Genomic DNA, 17,349 nt, shown 5'->3' on the forward strand with positions numbered 1-17,349 from the left:
GTCCTATTGATGCAGGAGGCAAGCTTGATTTCTGTTGTTCCAGAGACTAAGATACAATTGAACAATGAATTCAAACTGCAGGAAAAGAGAACTTCTTGACTATGAGAGCTGATCATCGGTGGAATCCACTACTGCCTGGGAATCATGGAACATTGAGTTGGAAGAGACCTCATGGGTCATCCAGTCCAACCCATTGCCAAGAAGCAGGAAAATCACATTCAAAGCAACCCCGACAGATGGCCATTCAGCCTGTTTAAAAACCTCCAAAAAAGGAGCCTCCACCACACTCTGAGGCAGAGAGTTCCACTGCTGAACAGGACTCAGAGCCTGGAAGGAATATCCTTTCCTGTAGTTTGAAGCCATTGTTCCCCATCCTTGTCCCCAGGGCTGCAGAAAACAAGCTTGCTCAAGTGAAGTCAAGTCGAATCTCCTACTCTGGAAGTTTTTAAGCAGAGGCTTGATGGCCATCTGTCGGGTGGGCTTGGATTGTGTCTTCCTGCATGACAGAAGGGGGTTGGACTGGATGGTCCCTGTGATCTCTTCCAACTCTGGGATTCTATGAAAACCACAGCCATGGTGCGCATGCCCATGATTGATTGCCTATGAAAACCACGCAAAACCTGATGCGCAGAATGTATCCTTTGGGCAGCCGTGCACTCCTCCCTCCCGGCACCACCCTCGAGACTCACACATTTATTATGAGTAAGTTATTACCTATGAGGTATTTAATATAAGTGTCTCAGCCTGCGTTTTACAAGTTGGAAGACACCTCTCCAAGATGAAGACCTCGGCTGTCGTGCTCTTGGTGGTGGCAACCCTCTGTGTAGAGAGAGGTGAGTGGGGGAAGAAAAGGGGATTTTAATACAGCAGAATGAAGGTTTGGTGTGAACAGAAGTTGGAAGCATTTTAGAATGATTGCTGATATGTGGATTAACTTTTCTACTGCAGTCAAGAGAGCAGCTGCTGAAAACTGGTTTTGAAATTGTTGCGTATTCAATGCTGTTTTGCAATGTACCCACACCTGGTTGATTTGGGACATCTTGAGATTTAGCAGAGGGGTGGCAGAGACTCTGCTGGTCTGTTGTAAGAAAAAATGACAAAGCAATAGCACATTTCAGGACCAATTTTGTGTCAGTTTCAATCCACATCCAATGCAAGAAGTGTAGCAACTCCTATAGCAGTGTTTCTCAACCTGGGGGTTGGGACCTCAGGGGGGGGGGGGTCATGAGAGGGGTGTAAGAGGGGTTGCCAAAGGCCATCAGAAAACAGTGTTTTTTGTTGGTCATGGGGATTCTGTATGGGAAGTTTGGCCCAATTCTGTCATTGGTGTCGTTCAGAATGCTCTTTGATTGTAGGTGAACTATAAAATCCCAGCAACTACAACTCCCAAATGTCAAAGTGTATTTTCCCCAAATTCTATCAGTATTCATATTTGGGCATATCAAGTATTTGTGCCAAGATTGGTCCAGATCCATCATTGTTTGTCCACAATGCTCTCTGGGTGTAGGTGAACAACAACTCCCAAACTCAAGGTCAATGCCCTCCAAACCCTTCCAGTATTTTCTGTTGCTCATGGGAATTCTGTGTGCCAAGTTTGGTTCAATTTCATCTTTAGTGGAGTTCAGAGTGCTTTTTGATTGTAAGTAAACTATAAATTCCAGCAACTACAACTCCCAAATGATAAAATCACACACTCCCCCCCCCCCCCCCCACGTAACCCCACCAGTATTCAAATTTGGATGTATTGGTTATTGGTACCAAATTTGGTCCAGTGAATGAAAATACATCCTGCATATCAGGTATTTACATTACAATTCACAACATTAGCAAAATTACAGTTGTGAAGTAGCAAAAACAAATGTTTTCAGTTGGGGGTCACCACAACATGAGGAACTGTATTAAGGGGTCGTGGCATTACGAAGGTTGAGAACCACTGTCCTATAGGATTTGGGTAAAGCACAAGCGTGGTTTAGTAATTTGAGTTCTGAACTATGCATCTGGAGACCAGGGCTCACTTCCCTACTCTTCAAATATTTTGTTGTTGTGTGCCTTCGAGTCATTTCTAACCTGTGGCAACCCTAAGGCAACCCGATCATGAGGATTTCTAGGGCTGAGAGTATGTGACTCGTTCAACATCGTCCTGTAGGTTTCTGTGTCCAAGCAGGGAATTGGTTACTGGTCTCCAGAGTCTCAAGATATACCTACACTGTAGAATGTGTGCAGCATGATCCCACTTTAACTCCCATGGCTCAATAATATGGAATCCTGGGAGTTATAGCTTTACAAGGTCTTTATCTGCCAAGGAAATCTAGAGCCTCACCAGATTACAATTCCCCAGAATCCTTAGCTTTGAGCCATAGCAATTCAAGTAGGTTCAAATGGTATAAATCAGTGGTTCTCAACCTGTGGGTCCCCAGGTGTTTTGGCCTACAATTCCCAGGAATCCTAGCCAGTTTACCAACTGTTAGGATTTCTGGGAATTGAAGTCCAAAAACATCTGGGGACCCCAGGTTGAGAACCACTGGTATAAATGAAGGTTAATGGATTGCTATGGAATTCCCTCTGTGATTTCAACTCCAAAACAATATGTTTGCATATAAATGCATGTTCCAAGGATCAAGATGCCATCCAATTAAGCCAATGGCATAAATGCTGCTGGGAACAGTTATGGAAATAATTTATGCTGCTGCCTGTTCACTTCGATGAAGGATGCGGTGGACACTTGCACCCAATGTATGTGTAATGGAGAGCTGTGCCATATTGCATTTCCATCTTCATTTTTGATTCTATCCACGATGTAGTAGCTGATTATCATTGGGGTGAGATGTTTAACCATGGGACCATCGACACTAAAGAATGGTAACAGCTTGATGGTAACAGAACAAGCCCTATGAGGAGCGGCTTAAGGAGCTGGGCATGTTTAGCCTGAAGAAGAGAAGGCTGAGAGGAGATATGATAGCCATGTATAAATATGTGAGAGGAAGTCACAGGGAGGAGGAGGGAGCAAGCTTGTTTTCTGCTTCCCTGGAGACTAGGACGCGGAACAATGGCTTCAAACTACAAGAGAGGAGATTCAATCCGAACATGAGGAAGAACTTCCTGACTGTGAGAGTCGTTCAGCAGTGGAACTCTCTGCCCCAGAGTGTGGTGGAGGCTCCTTCTTTGAAAGCTTTTAAACAGAGGCTGGATGGCCATCTGTCAGGGGTGATTTGAATGCAACATTCCTGCTTCTTGGCAGAATGGGGTTGGACTGGATGGCCCATGAGGTCTCTTCCAACTCTTTGATTCTATGATTCTATGATATCCCTTTAACTGCATAGCTCCATCCCACAGAATCCTGGAATTTGTAGTTTGTTGTGGAGCCAAAGCTCTTGAACGGAAAAGGGTAAATATCTCATCCAGCTACAAATTCCAGGATGCCAAAGCATTGAGCATTGGAAATTAATGCGGTATCAAGCTGCTATCATTCTGCAGTGTGGATATAGCCCATGTTTTGTGAAAATGTCCCATCAACTTAGGGAGGCTTTAGTGTTGGGGCACTTTTCTGTCTTCCAAGAGCTTGGTTTGCATTGCCCCTTAGTTGCATAAAATAGCATCCCTTTGCATTTCCCCCAGGGTTGCTATAGTCTTAGCAGCACCCTGAAAGTTAAACATTAACAGAGGCTGGAAGCCAGCCTGCAAGCCTTTTGCAGTTACTGGTCTAGAGCAGTGGTTCTCAACCTTTCTAATGCCGCAACCCCTTAATACAGTTCCTCATGTTGTGGTGACCCCCAACCATAATATTATTTTCATTGCTACTTCACAACTGACTGTAATTTTGCTCCTGTTATGAATCATCTTCACAACTACAATTTTGCTACTGTTTTTAATCATAATATAAATATCTGATATGCATGATGTATTTTCATTCACTGGACCAAATTTGGCACAAATACCTGATATACCCCAATTTGAATACTGGTGGGGTTGGCAGGGGATTGATATTGTCATTTGGGAGTTGTAGTTGCTGGGATTTATAGTTTACCTACAATCAAAGAGCATTATGAACTCCTAGAATGGAATTGAACCAATCTTGCCACACAGAACTCCTGTGACCAACAGAAAATACTGGAAGGGTTTGGTGGGCATTGACCTTGAGTTTTGGAGTTGTAGTTCACCTAGATCCAGAGAGCACTGTGGACTCAAACAATGATGGATCTGGACCAAACTTGCCATGAATACTCAACATGCCCAATGTGAATGAACACTGGTGGAGTTTGGGGAAAATAGACCTTGCATTTGAGAGTTTTAGTTGCTGGGATTTATAGTTCACCTACAATAAAAGATCATTCTAATCCCTACCAATGATAGAACTGGGCCAAACTTCCCACATGGAACGCCTATGACCAACAGAAAATACATTTTTGAATGGTCTTTGGTGACCCCTCTGAAACCCCCTGGTGACCTCCCAAGGGGTTCCGACCCCCAGGTTGAGAACCACTGGTCTAGAGACTGCCCTTTTTTCCTGGGGATGAGATCTCCATTTTGGAGAGGCTCTCCTGCCTTCTTTAGTATAGAAAAAATCCTCAGATGTGCTGGTGGTCAGGCTAGGCAGCTCGGACAAGCCATTGTGAGTACGATTGAGATTAGGGTTGAGGTTACCATCTTGCCTTGGAAACTGGCGTTGAGCTCAGATAGAGAAAGACCTGCTCTTTCTAAAAGACAGTAGCTCAGTGCTGGGGCAGGGAATATTTCAGAATTTCCTTGTCATTGAGAAAGGCTCCATTACTTTATCTCCAAAACTAATCTTGAGTTTAGATAGGGGAAGACCTGCTCTTTCTGAAAGATAACAGCTCAGGGTTAGGGTAAAAGATCCCAGGATTTTTCTACCGTTGGGGAAAAGTTAACTCGTCCCAAGGATCGACTGAAGGAAAGAGGAAAGAGGAAAGAAAGAACATCTATATGGTTTCATAAATTGACTGTTTGTGTTTGTAACTTCATCAAGCTGTGCCAAGTCTGTCAAGGACTTTGAAAAATAAATGTTCTGTTGATGTTCAATTCTGGACTGGCCTCAGTTGCTGAGAAACTGGAGTTTCTAAGAAAGGCACCCGCGGTTCGCCCAGATAAAGAGAGAAGCACACCTTAGTTTTAACTTTATAGTGTCTGGGTGTGATGGCACAGGCACCATCCCAGGCGTGTCTTTATTGGTGGGGCACCATCTGTCCTACCACCAGCCCCATTTCCAACAATCAGACGTCAAAAGGAAGGAGATTGGGTGCAAACCCAGTTGGAAAGCTATTACTAGGGTTGGTGGGTTGCTGTGAGTTTTTCGGGCTGTATGGCCATGTTCCAGTAGCATTTTCTCGATGTTTCACCTGCATCTGTGGCTAGCATCCTCAGAGGTTTTGCCATTGATGCTTTTGGCTACAATCACCATTTCCACAGGGGCTTGCACTAATGTTAAAGAATGTAAACCAGACTGCTCCAAGCAACCTGTTTCCATAATGTCCATTTCCCTCTGCTTTCGACAACTTCTGCTATTGATGTGGACCAACAGAATTCTGGGAATTGTCATCCAACCACAAAAAAGGAATCTTTCCAAAGCTCCTGGCTGTTTTTAGAAAACAAGGGAGATGAATCCTTTCCAGTAATATCACCCTTGAAATAAGCCAAACTTATTGCTGAAAGAACTGGAAAGAAGTGATGAGAGGAGTTCTGTCCTGGGCCCGGTCCTATTCAACATCTTTATTAATGACTTAGATGAAGGGCTAGAAGGCAGGATCATCAAGTTTGCAGATGACACCAAATTGGGAGGGATAGCCAATACTCCAGAAGACAGGAGCAGGATTCAAAACCATCTTGACAGATTAGAGAGATGATTGGCCAAAACTAACAAAATGAAGTTCAACAGGGACAATTGCAAGATACTCCACTTAGGCAGAAAAAACGAAATGCAAAGAGACAGAATGGGGGACAATGCCTGGCTCGAGAGCAGTACGTGTGAAAAAGATCTTGGAGTCCTCATGGACAACAAGTTAAACATGAGCCAACAATGTGATGTGGTGGCAAAAAAAGCCAATGGGATTTTGGCCTGTGTCAATAGGAGCATAGTGTCTAGATCTAGGGAAGTAATGCTACCCCTCTATTCTGCTTTGGTTAGACCACACCTGGAATATTATGTCCAATTCTGGGCACCACAGTTCAAGAGAGATATTGACAAGCTGGAATATGTCCAGAGGAGGGCGACTAAAATAATCAAGAGTCTGGAGAACAAGCCCTATGAGGAGCGGCTTAAGGAGCTGAGCATGTTTAGCCTGAAGAAGAGAAGGCCAAGAGGAGACATTATAGCCATGTATAAATATGTGAGAGGAAGTCACAGGGAGGAGGGAGCAAGCTTGTTTTCTGCTTCCATGGAGATTAGGACATGGAACAATGGAACATCTGAACATGAGGAAGAACTTCCTGACTATCAGCGCCATTCAGCAGTGGAACTCTCTGCCCTGGAGTGTGGTAGAGGCTCCTTCTTTGGAAGCTTTTAAGCAGAGGCTGGATGGCCATCTGTCAGGGGTGGTTTGAATGCAATATTCCTGCTTCTTGGCAGGGGGTTCGACTGGATGGCCCATGAGGTCTCTTCCAACTCTTTGATTCTATGATTCTATGAAACTTTTATTTATTTATTGTATCAGGAGAGAACCAAAGGTACAGTTGCGTTGTATTAAAAAAAAACCCACACACACAAAGTTTGAAAACTTGGCGTTTTATTAAATGTCCTTTGACCAGTAGCTGGCCACTTGAAGTGCCTCTGGTGTTTCTATAAGAAGGTCCTCCATTGTGCATGTGGCAGGGCTTAGGTTGCATTGTAATTGGTCTGTGGTTTGTTCTTCTCCACACTTGCATGTCATGAACTCCACTTTGTAGCCCCATATCTTTTGGGGGCCATGAGAGAAGCCTCCCTGCAGGATTGCAAGACACCTGGGCGTCCCCTGGGCAACGTCTTCATAGACAACGGATTCTCTCACACCAGAAGTGACCATGTGCCAAACTGAAGAATGGTGGCTTATCCAAATCAGCAGTGAATTTCTCCTCATTTATGGTTTTCCTACTACTTACAATGAAATGTCCCCAAAGGCTTTGTGAATCTCGGGAGGAAACAAAACCTGCTACAGATGATGTCAGAGTTTTGGCTATAAAACTTGGTGTGTTGAAACCCAAAGGGTTCACCTTGTAAGCCAGCCTGCCTCCTTGCCTCTTCTCTCTCTGAGCGACCTGCATTTTGGGTACTTGTTTTATGGATGCAAATGCCAAGCTTCAACGCTTTGCTCAATCAAACCGCACCCAGTGAGTTGGAACCTCAGCCTTCTTTTGCTCCCCAAAGGATGAGAGGTTTGGCCAAAACTTTTTCCTGTTGAAGGGAAAGCACCTGCTGCATTTTTGAAATTCCAACCCTCATCTAGATGTCATCTCCATCTTATTTATTTATTTATTTCCTATATTTATATCCCCCCCCCCTTCTCACCCCCGAGGACTCAGGGCGGCCTCACAAACCTCAGCCTTCTTTTGCTCCCCAAAGGATGAGAGGTTTGGCCAAAACTTTTTCCTGTTGAAGGGAAAGCACCTGCTGCATTTTTGAAATTCCAACCCTCACCTAGATGTCATCTCCATCTTATTTATTTATTTATTTCCTATATTTATATCCCCCCCCCCTTCTCACCCCCGAGGACTCAGGGCGGCCTCACAAACACCATACGGTGTCATCATAATAAAACAATCAACAATACATTAAAATATTAAAAATATTAAAACAATAATTAAAACATTGATTAACACATTCCTATTAAAATCAGAATCTAAAATCCAGTCCGGGTCAAATCATTGCCATAAGTGTTAAAATCTTCTTTCACTTGCTGCTCACTAAGCAAACATTTGGTCCCAAAGCCAGGACTTGATTTTTCTTCTAAAAGACAGGAGGGAGGTGGTCATTCTGATGTCTCTGAGGAGAGTGTTCAACAGGCAGGGGGCCACTGATGAGAAGGCCCTGTCCCTTGTCCACACCAACCGCGTTTTGCGATGTTGGTAGGGTTGAGAGCAGGGTCTCTCCAGATGATCTTAAGTTTCGTGATGGTTCATACCAGGAGATATGTTCGGACAGGTAGTCTGGGCCAGAACTGTTTAGGGCTTTAAAGGTTAAGACAAGCATTTTGAATTGTGCTTGGAAGCTGATCAACAGCCAGTGGAGCTGGCGTAACAGAGGAGTTGTATGCTCCATGTACGCTACTCCAGTGAGCAGCCTGACTGCTGATCGTTGGACTAATTGAAGTTTCTGGGCAGTCTTCAAAGGCAGACCCACGTAGAGTGCTTTGCAGTAGTCTATTCAGGATGTAACAAGAGCGTGGACCACTGTGGCCAGATCATACTTCCCAAGGTATGAGCGCAAGTGGTGCACAAGTTTTAATTGTGCAAAAGCTCTCCCGGCCACCGCTGAGACCTGGGGTGAGTCCAGGATCATTCCCAACCTGCGAACCTGCATCTTCAGGGGGAGTGTAACCCTGTCCAACACAGGCTGTAACCCTATGTCCTGTTCGGCCTTTCGACTGACCAGGAATGACTCTGTCTTGTTTGGATTCAATTTCAATTTGTTCGCCCTCATCCAGCCTGGCACAGCAGCCAAGCACCGGTTCAGGACCTGCACAGCCTCCTTAGTGAGAGGTGGGAAGGAGTGATAGAGCTGAATATCATCCGCGTACAGATGACATCTGACCCCAAAACTCTGGATGATGTCTCCCAGTGGCTTCATGTAAATGTTAAACAACATCTTGCCCAACAGTCTTGTCTGAATAACAAGGGAAATGCTTTGGACAGAAGAGAGGGTCTTATATGAAACCTGCGTTGGAAGCAGGGAGGAAGGAGTGGAATTGATCTTCGACGTGATGTTGTCTGACCATGGATTAGCAATCAAGGATAACGAACTGGATTACGATTTTATTTATGAGATGTCCCGATCTGTATTGGTGGCCCAATACTATGTATGTTTTTGTATGTATTTTTAATTCTAATTTTATATGCTTAAAGTGAATTGTATATTTTAACATGTTGTAAACCGCAATGAGTCGCCGCACAGGCTGAGATATTGGCGGTATACAAGCGTACCAAATAAATAAATAAATAAAGAGGGATCTGGTGTGGATACAAAGGAGAGTTTCTTGTACTTCAACAATATCAGTGGATGAGCAATGCATCTACCACGTGTATCTAGATTGCCAGATGTAAGGTCTCAGCCCTGAATCTACTACAATATTCATAGTTCAAGCTGAACATTTTCCAATTTTGTGCACTGAAGAAAGGGTATTAAAGCAGCTACTTGCTACAACTTGTGAGACATCGAGTCAGGAAAGATCCCCAAAGGTGATCTATTCTGGCAATTCAAGTCTCCTGACAGATGGTCATCCAGCCTCTGTTAAATACCTCCAGAAAAGATGCACTACAGCACATTCCACTATTGAACAGATCTTACCATCAGAAATGTTTTGTTTACATATTGATGGAATCTCTTTAGCTTGAGTTTGAATGCATTGCTTTGTGTCTTGGTCTCTAGAGCAACAACAAAAGAACAAAACAAAAAACAAGCCTGTTCCCTCTTCAATATGACATCCTTTTAAATATTCAACATGGCTATCCGGAATTAACATACTGAGGTTCCCAAGATGTTCCTCATAGGACATAATTGATTTATTCCTACAATGTGCAAAGACTTTCTCTGAGATCTGTGTATTTAGTTTCCTCCTCTGTTCACAACTGGCACCAAGGCTTCCTTCCTTTTATGCTCTGCATACAAGAAGCAAGAAGACTAGAATAAGCACCTGTTGTCACATCTCCCTAACTAGGTGAAGAACGAATAATCTGCTTATTTCACCTTGATCCAAAAACAGCCCCTTTAGCTAATAATTTATATTGATTTATAATTTCAGAAGCAAATTGATGGTATGCTTATAATGTACAATAAAAACATAAAGTTAAAAACTTGGCAATGTCCTTTGACCAGAAGCTGGCCACTTGGAGTGCCTTTGGTGTCACTGTGAGAAGGTCCTCCATTGTGCATGTGGCAGGGCTGAGGCTTCATTGCAGTAGGTGGTCTGTTGTTTGCGCTTCTCCATACTCTCGTATGTTGTGGACCCCACTTTGTGGCCTCATTTCTCTGCATCTCGTGGTGCCAGAGCGCAGTCTGTTTAGTGCCTTCTAAGTTGCCCAATTTTCTGTGTGCCCGAGGGGAGTCTCTCATTTAGTATCAGCTATGGATTGAGGTTCTGAGTTTTAGCCTGCCACTTTTGGACTCTCACTTGCTGAGGTGTTCCTGTGAGTATCTCTGTAGATCTTAGAAAACTATTTATTGATTTAAGACATTGGCATGCTGGCTGATATCCAAACAGTGGATGGGCTAAAGATGTCACTGCTTTTGTCCTTCCATTGTTGGCTGCTACTTCCTGGTGGATGTCAGGTGGTGCAATACTGGCTAACTATAATTTCTTCAGTGGTGTAGGGTGTAGACATCCTGTGATAATGTGGCATGTCTCATTAAGAGCCACACCCACTGTTTTACATGATGGGATGTATTCCACACTGGGCATGTGTATTCAGCAGCAGAGTAGCAAAGCGCAAGGGCAGACGTCTTCATTGTGTCTGGTTGTGATCCCCAGGTTGTGCCAGTCATTTTTGTATATTATTTCTGGCACCCGCTTTTTGCTTGACGTTCAAGCAGTACTTCTCATAAGCCAGAGCATGGTACAGAGTGACTCCCAGGTATTTGGGTGCACTGCAATGCTCCAGTGGGATTCCTTCACTGGTAATCCTCAGAGCTCGGGATGCTTGTCTGTTCTGAAAGTGAAAATCACACATCTGAGTTTTAGATGGATTAGGGATCAGCTTGATCTTATCCTTGTTGTAAACCCCGTTGAGTCGCCTGTTAGGCTGAGAAACTGCGGTATACAAGTAAAGTAAAGTAAAGTAAATAAATAAATAAATAATAGGCCTGGGTAACAACAGAAAAAATTGTTTCTAAAATCGATTCGTTTTTTGGGGTTTTTTGCGTTTCGATATTTAAAAGAATTCCGAAATTTTTCTTTTAAAAAGTTCGATATTTATGAAATTTCGTAAATGTTAAAAAAATTATGAAACATTAACGAAACAAATACGAAACAAATACGAATCGATTCGTTAATGGCGGACGTGATTGCGCAATACGCTAAAAAACCTCCAAATGGTACAGGGGGAACTTCTGAAGCTTCCCTCTCCCTCTGTTGTTGACTGTTGGTGTGATATTATATTTTTTTCACTAATTAAACAAAAAACAACGATAAAACTTGCCCCAGACATGCAGAAATAATAACGAAATGACCTCAAACCGATAACGAAACGAATACATAACGAATCCGAAGAATTTACGAAACGAATTTAAAAATTCGTTTAGTTTTTAAGTTGCTCCAGAATGGTTCGTTATCGCTTCGTTATAAAAAAATAACGATTTTTTAACGAATTACGAATTAACGAAACGAAACCGCCCAGCCCTAATAAATAAATAAATAAATATTAGTTAAATTTTGACAGCTCCCTGGTTGGTCGGGGATTCCCTCCAATGTCATTGCTGGTTGGTCTTTGCTGTGGATGGACACTTTAATTAATTACCATTGGGTTATTTATCCTTTCCCTCCATCTCATTCTCTTCCTTTGCTTCTTCCTCCTTTCCCTCTTCTAATTCCTCATTCTTTTCCTTCTTCTCTTCTTCCACTTTCTCTTCCTCTCCTCCTCTTCTTTTTTCTGCTTTCCTCCCCTTTTCCTCTTCATCTTTTTCTCCTCCTACTCCTTTCTGATGGTAAAAGCTTTTCGAAAGAGGAACATGCTGCTGCCAGGAAGTTTCCTTCTCAAGAGGATTTTAGGCAGAAGCTGGATGGTATTCTTTTGGGGGTGCTTTGATTCTCTGTTCCTGCATGGGACTGGGGTCTCCTCCAACTTGATGATTCTTTAACTCTAATTTCTTTTTTACAGCTTTGTCGTTGTCGTGTTACAGGTGTGAAAATGTAAAATATCACCAGAACTGTACACAACACCGGTGCTCCGATATGGACCAGTACTGTGTATCCTTGTACAGTGAGGCTCCTGGTAAGTGACCGAGAACCACTGCTGTTTGAAAGAGAACATACACACAGCAAAAGGAACTGGAGATCAATCTAATCATATCCACAAGTAATCAAATCCATCATAGATTGTCCATAGAGTTGCATTGGAGGACCGAGAGATTCCTGGAACAGACCATATTAAGCAAATCTGCCAAAGTTAAAGTTGAAATGTGCAGGTCGAACTGCACTGTAGTTCCATCATGGCAGAACTGGACCTCCATCCATTGCACTTTTCGCAAGTGGCAGGGAATATAGGCAGGTGAAATCTGTGGAGTAATGTAAAATTAACTACGTGTAGTTCACATTAGATCAGCCCACATTGCCAGAGAAAGAAAATATACCACACAGATTACGCTGTTCAACGGAGAAAAAGTTGCAGGCCTGAAAATAGTTGTTCTTTTATGATTTTGGGGTGCTGAAAACGAAAATGACGTTTAAAAATGTATATTGGCTCTAGTTTTTATGATATAAGCAATCACGTGATCACGTATGGTTGAAAAAATGCATGTTGCAACTTACACTATGGAAGATTCTAGAATACTCTAGAAAGTTTGATGACGCAGTATTAGTGCCGTGTGCAAAATCCAGAAAGCCCTATATAAGGCCAGACTTTTGAACGGTGAGGGTCAGTCAGTTGAAGACTGAGACAGTATCGTTAAACATCGTTTTACATTGTTCTTTTTACTGTAGTTATGCCTCGCACGTGTGTAAATAAAGCACTATGGAAAAAAGATATCAAGGCCAATGGACTCCGTCAATGCTGTCAGACTCCTGCTGTAGCATTGCAAGAGGGAATCCTTTCCTTGAATACAAAAGAAAAGTCAAGAGAAACAAACAGGATATAAACTAAAGTCACAATTAAAGCGACATTTAAACTTTCAGACTTTTCAACTGCATTAGGCCTACTAATATAGTTTCTTGCTGCACAAACATAAACAATAGACTAATTAAATAAATATTTCTCATGTATAAACTATTGGCAATATAATTCGACTAAAATTTAGTAAATATTCACGGTTTATATACATGCAGTAAGGTTAAGCGCATTATCATAATATTAACGAATTACCTATTGTGGAGCAAATTGAAATAGCTGTTGCATAAAAACCAGAGCCAATTAACACATTTAATTATTATATTTGAATTCAGCATGTTAAATTTATTAAGAAACGGCACATTTCGTTTCCGAAACTGAGAAAAACTGAAAATTTGTAGAACAGTGTTATCAATAAAGAACAAGTAGTTTACTCTTTGTAATTCAGAAGAGCATATTTACAATTATGTGATCAGTTGCATTGACTCATTTTCTAGTGTGACGAAGTCTTTTTAGTACTTCATCGCACTAGAGAACGAATCCACTTTAAATCCAGTTTCTGCCTCCTGCAAAATTATGGAGTTTGTAGTTTAGTGGGGCTGTTAAAGGCTCCTCCCTAAACGACAAACCACAGAATTCTGCAGGAGGCGGCAACCCAATTTAAAGTGGACTCATTCTCTAGTGTAATGAGGTTCCTTGGAGAGATTTAAAATGGTCTTTCTTTGTCCATATGGAGAAACTCCTCCTTACAGCTCATGAAGCAAGAGCACACTCCAAAGCTATCTTCCTCTGCTTCTCTGCAAGCACCTGCACAGCCCAGGACTAAAAATGTAACAGTATCCAAAAGTCCCAGGCTCAACCAGCTTTCAGGGCATAGCCTGACTGTTCTGCCGTGTGCTGGGCCCGTAAAAATTGTCTTTTGAATAGGGAAGCCAGGGCGCCTCGAAAGAGAGGCCCTCAAGGATTTTCCTGTACAATAGTCTTAGAGGCTTGAAAAGTTTAACAAAGTCCTTTATTATTGAACAAATTAAACAAATACTTCCCAGATCTTCAGTGAGTCAAACAAATGCTTCTTAACATGTCTACAATGGACAGGCACCTTGCTTGGAGAACTATTTCTTTCTTTAACAAGGAAAACCCCTTTTTAACCTCTCCCAGGCTGTCTACTATCTAAGCTTTGCTGATGTGGGTTCTACTACCGGATCCAAACTGCTTCTTGGGCACCGAGTAGACCTACCAGTCAAGGCTTGTAGATTCTCCAGCTGGAGTTCTTTGGGTCTGGAAAACTGTTTCCCCCCGGAATTTCTTCAGAAACCTTTCAGGGCTGTTTCCCTCAGATGCTGTAAGGCTGAGAGGCTGTAAGCTCCCAGCCAAAGCTTTGGAACTTTCCCCCCGGAAATTCTTAAGAAATGAAGCTTTTCTGCAGGTGAATCTGGTCCACATCCTATAGCTTAGTTTCCTTCTGTAAGACTGAACTAAAAATGGCTCCCTCTCCTCCCCAGATCCCTGGGGAAAGGGGCAGAACCAAACACAACAATGATAGACAGGTGGCTAGCCCTATAACTGCAAACCAAGGGAAGTCACCTTTTTGTAAAACCCCTGAAACCTTAGAATGCATGCAAACATTAAATAGAAAGAAAATGATGTTGGAGCTCCTGGTACAGCCGTACCAGCACACTGACCAATCAGCTTCATGCATCTTATTTTATAGTTGACACACACACACACACTGTTGTTGTTCATTCATTCAGTCGTTTCGGACTCTTCATGACCTCATGGACCAGCCCACACCAGAGCTCCCTGTCGGTCGTCACCACCCCCAGCTCCTTCAAGGTCAGTCCAGTCACTTCAAGGATGTCATCCATCCATCTTGCTGATATCACACACACTAGCTGATATCTTACATGCTGCAACAATATTTGCCTGTTCTGTAATTTGCTCCCTGGGAGCCTGGATGGCTATCTGTCGGGAGGACTTGTATTCCAGCCAGTGTCGAAGTCAACAAATCTCCTGGCAGTTTTATATACAACCTCTCCCCTTCCCTCCTCTTTTCCTGTTTTCCAGGCAAGGACACTTTCATCAGCAAATGGTGCTCTGCAGTGTGCCCCAAAATCTACAGTGAAATCAGGGGGGGCAAGGGAGGATTTAAAGCTGATTGCTGCCAGACTGACTATTGCAACAGCGCTAGCAGCGTGAAAACCAGTTATGCCCTCATGGCCACGGCCGCTTTGGCCAGCTTCCTCTGCATCCTGCGGACAGGTTTCTGATGGAGCGTGGAAAAAAGACCACCTTTGGCTGTGCGGCTGCGGAAACCCATGAGAGATCCCAACTTACAAAACCCGTCTTGTTCTGTATACTACAAGGAATTAATTGCTTTTCTGTAATGTGTTGTCGTCAAAGACTTTCCCGTGTAAAAATGTCAATAAACGAACGTCTGGGAGAAAACGTTTTGCAGAGTCCTTTCTTGATCCTAGAATGGTAGAGTTGGAAGAGACCCCCAACCTCATTCTCCTGTGCAAGAGTCACAATCAAAGCCCTCCCAACAGATGGCCATCCAGCCTCTGCTTAAAAGCCTCCAGAGAAGGAAACTTCATCATATGCTGAGGCAGTCTATTCCACTGTCAAACAGCTCTTACTGACAGGAAATTCTTTTTAATGGGTTGCTGTGAGTTTTGCACTTTAAGGGAATAGGTAAATCTAATTAGGTAAGAAGATAAGCAGGAACAAATTAGTCCAAGGTATGGTTCAGCAAAGTTCAAAAACGAAGTCCAGACTTCTCTAATAAAATCCAAAGAATCAGGGAAACATTGATCCAAGGCATGAGTATGTAATCACAAGGGACAAAGAGTCAAACCATAAACAAGAAATCCTTAAACATGAATTTTCCAAGAAAGGCTTCCATGAGACAAGAGCAAGAACTTAGCAGGATTCTAAACAGTGCTTCATCTGACTATATTTTCCATGTTTGGAACTTTATATCCCCTCATTAAGTCATTCCAAGCACTCAAAAATTGGTTTCATTTTCCCTGAATGCCTCTTATCTTTATCTGTCGAAGCCTGGCAGAATGCCAAAGGCCTTGGTCGAACTGTCTGTTTTTGCTAATTTCCACCCACCTGTCTATATGCTCATTAGTTCCTGCAGGTGCCAAGTTGTTTTCAAGCCCCACATCCTGGGAACTCTCTGGGAGCAAATCAGAGAGTAAACTAATCCCTATACCCTGTAGGAACATTCTCAGGAGAAACTACACTTTGAACCGGCATCTCTATGTCATTCTCTGCATTAATATCATTGACCAAACCATTGCCATCTTGACTCTCATTGACTGTTGTGACTCAGTTTGATTCTGAGTCTGAAACTGAACCCTGTGGGTCTTGTGAGCCAGAGTTCCCTGATGAAAACGATGATGGGATTCAGATTTCTGTTGTGCCTGCCTCAGACAGTGCAGCAGGGGAAACATCAAATCAGTTCTCAAGGGAAAAGAATATCAGTGGGATAGATAACGGCCAGGTGGCGTTGTCTTCGCCTCCTCAGCCTTCCCACGGTGATCTAGTCCAGCTGGACCAAGATAAAGAAAGCGTTGAAGATAGTAAAATAATGAGTAGGCAAGAACGCTTAGAATTAAGGGTCCGAAGGCGCTCTCGCTTAGCTGGTAAGCGAGAAGCCAAATCGGCCAAGGGTCATCGCAATACATTCATGATTGCAAAGGGTATTTAGCCTTCTGGCTGACAAATGGGAGTTGTCAGTTCAACGTGGCTCTTTCCATGCAAAGTTCTATGGATTAACCTTGGCTTTAAGCAGCACGCTTTTGGCTTCCTGAATCTGGGATTTTGGGTCTTGTGTTTCACTGTTTTACCATGGACTCTTGTTTGACCATTGCCTACAGGATTATGCTCCATGTTTTTGCCTTTGGATCTTGGGAATTGTGTTTTTGCATTTAAGCCTCTCTCCTGCTTGTGGAACTTTTGTATTTCTTATTCTATGTTTTGACTTTGCTTTTTCTAAATAAACGATGAAATTTACAGCTCTGGTGTGGTGGTGTTTGGGAGCAAGGTGAAACTACCCTGGGTTGCAACATTGACATCATTCCCCACATCCAAAGCACCTTGGTCTTGAAACACAATCACAGGCTGAACTCCAACAGCCATACAGCCTGGAAAACTCACAGCAACCCAGTGATTCCAGCCATCAAAGCCTTCGACAACCCAGTTCTTTCTGTGGTGGAATAAAAATCACACATAGTTCACGTTTTATGAGTCCACACACTGTCTTGCCAGAGAAAGAAAACATATGCCACGTGGATGATCAGTAAAAACCAAGGAGTTTACTCTTTGTATTGTCAAAGGCTTTCATGGCCGGAATCATTGAGTTGTTGTATGGCAGGCAACAAC

At 42.9% G+C, this 17,349-nt stretch overlaps 1 protein-coding gene across 1 annotated transcript; it reads left to right on the forward strand.

Moving 5' to 3' along the window:
* The first annotated feature begins 673 nt into the window (after positions 1-673).
* LOC137096904 (lymphocyte antigen 6E-like) lies at positions 674-15,405 on the forward strand. Its single transcript, XM_067467247.1, has 3 exons — positions 674-833; positions 12,016-12,129; positions 15,025-15,405. The coding sequence occupies exons 1-3, from the start codon at positions 779-781 to the stop codon at positions 15,225-15,227; spliced, it is 372 nt and encodes a 123-aa protein (XP_067323348.1). The 5' UTR covers positions 674-778; the 3' UTR covers positions 15,228-15,405.
* The last annotated feature ends 1,944 nt before the right edge of the window (positions 15,406-17,349 follow it).

This window comes from Anolis sagrei, chromosome 4, assembly GCF_037176765.1.
Source record: "Anolis sagrei isolate rAnoSag1 chromosome 4, rAnoSag1.mat, whole genome shotgun sequence".
NCBI classification, from domain to species: domain Eukaryota; kingdom Metazoa; phylum Chordata; class Lepidosauria; order Squamata; family Dactyloidae; genus Anolis; species Anolis sagrei.

Excerpts from the sequence above, each read along its gene's own strand:
- LOC137096904 (XM_067467247.1), top strand. The coding sequence starts at position 779 with ATGAAGACCTCGGCTGTCGTGCTCTTGGTGGTGGCAACCCTCTGTGTA. Across the intron at positions 834-12,015 it reads AACCCTCTGTGTAGAGAGAG|CTTTGTCGTTGTCGTGTTAC; the intron begins GTGAGTGGGGGA and ends TCTTTTTTACAG. Across the intron at positions 12,130-15,024 it reads CTTGTACAGTGAGGCTCCTG|GCAAGGACACTTTCATCAGC; the intron begins GTAAGTGACCGA and ends CCTGTTTTCCAG.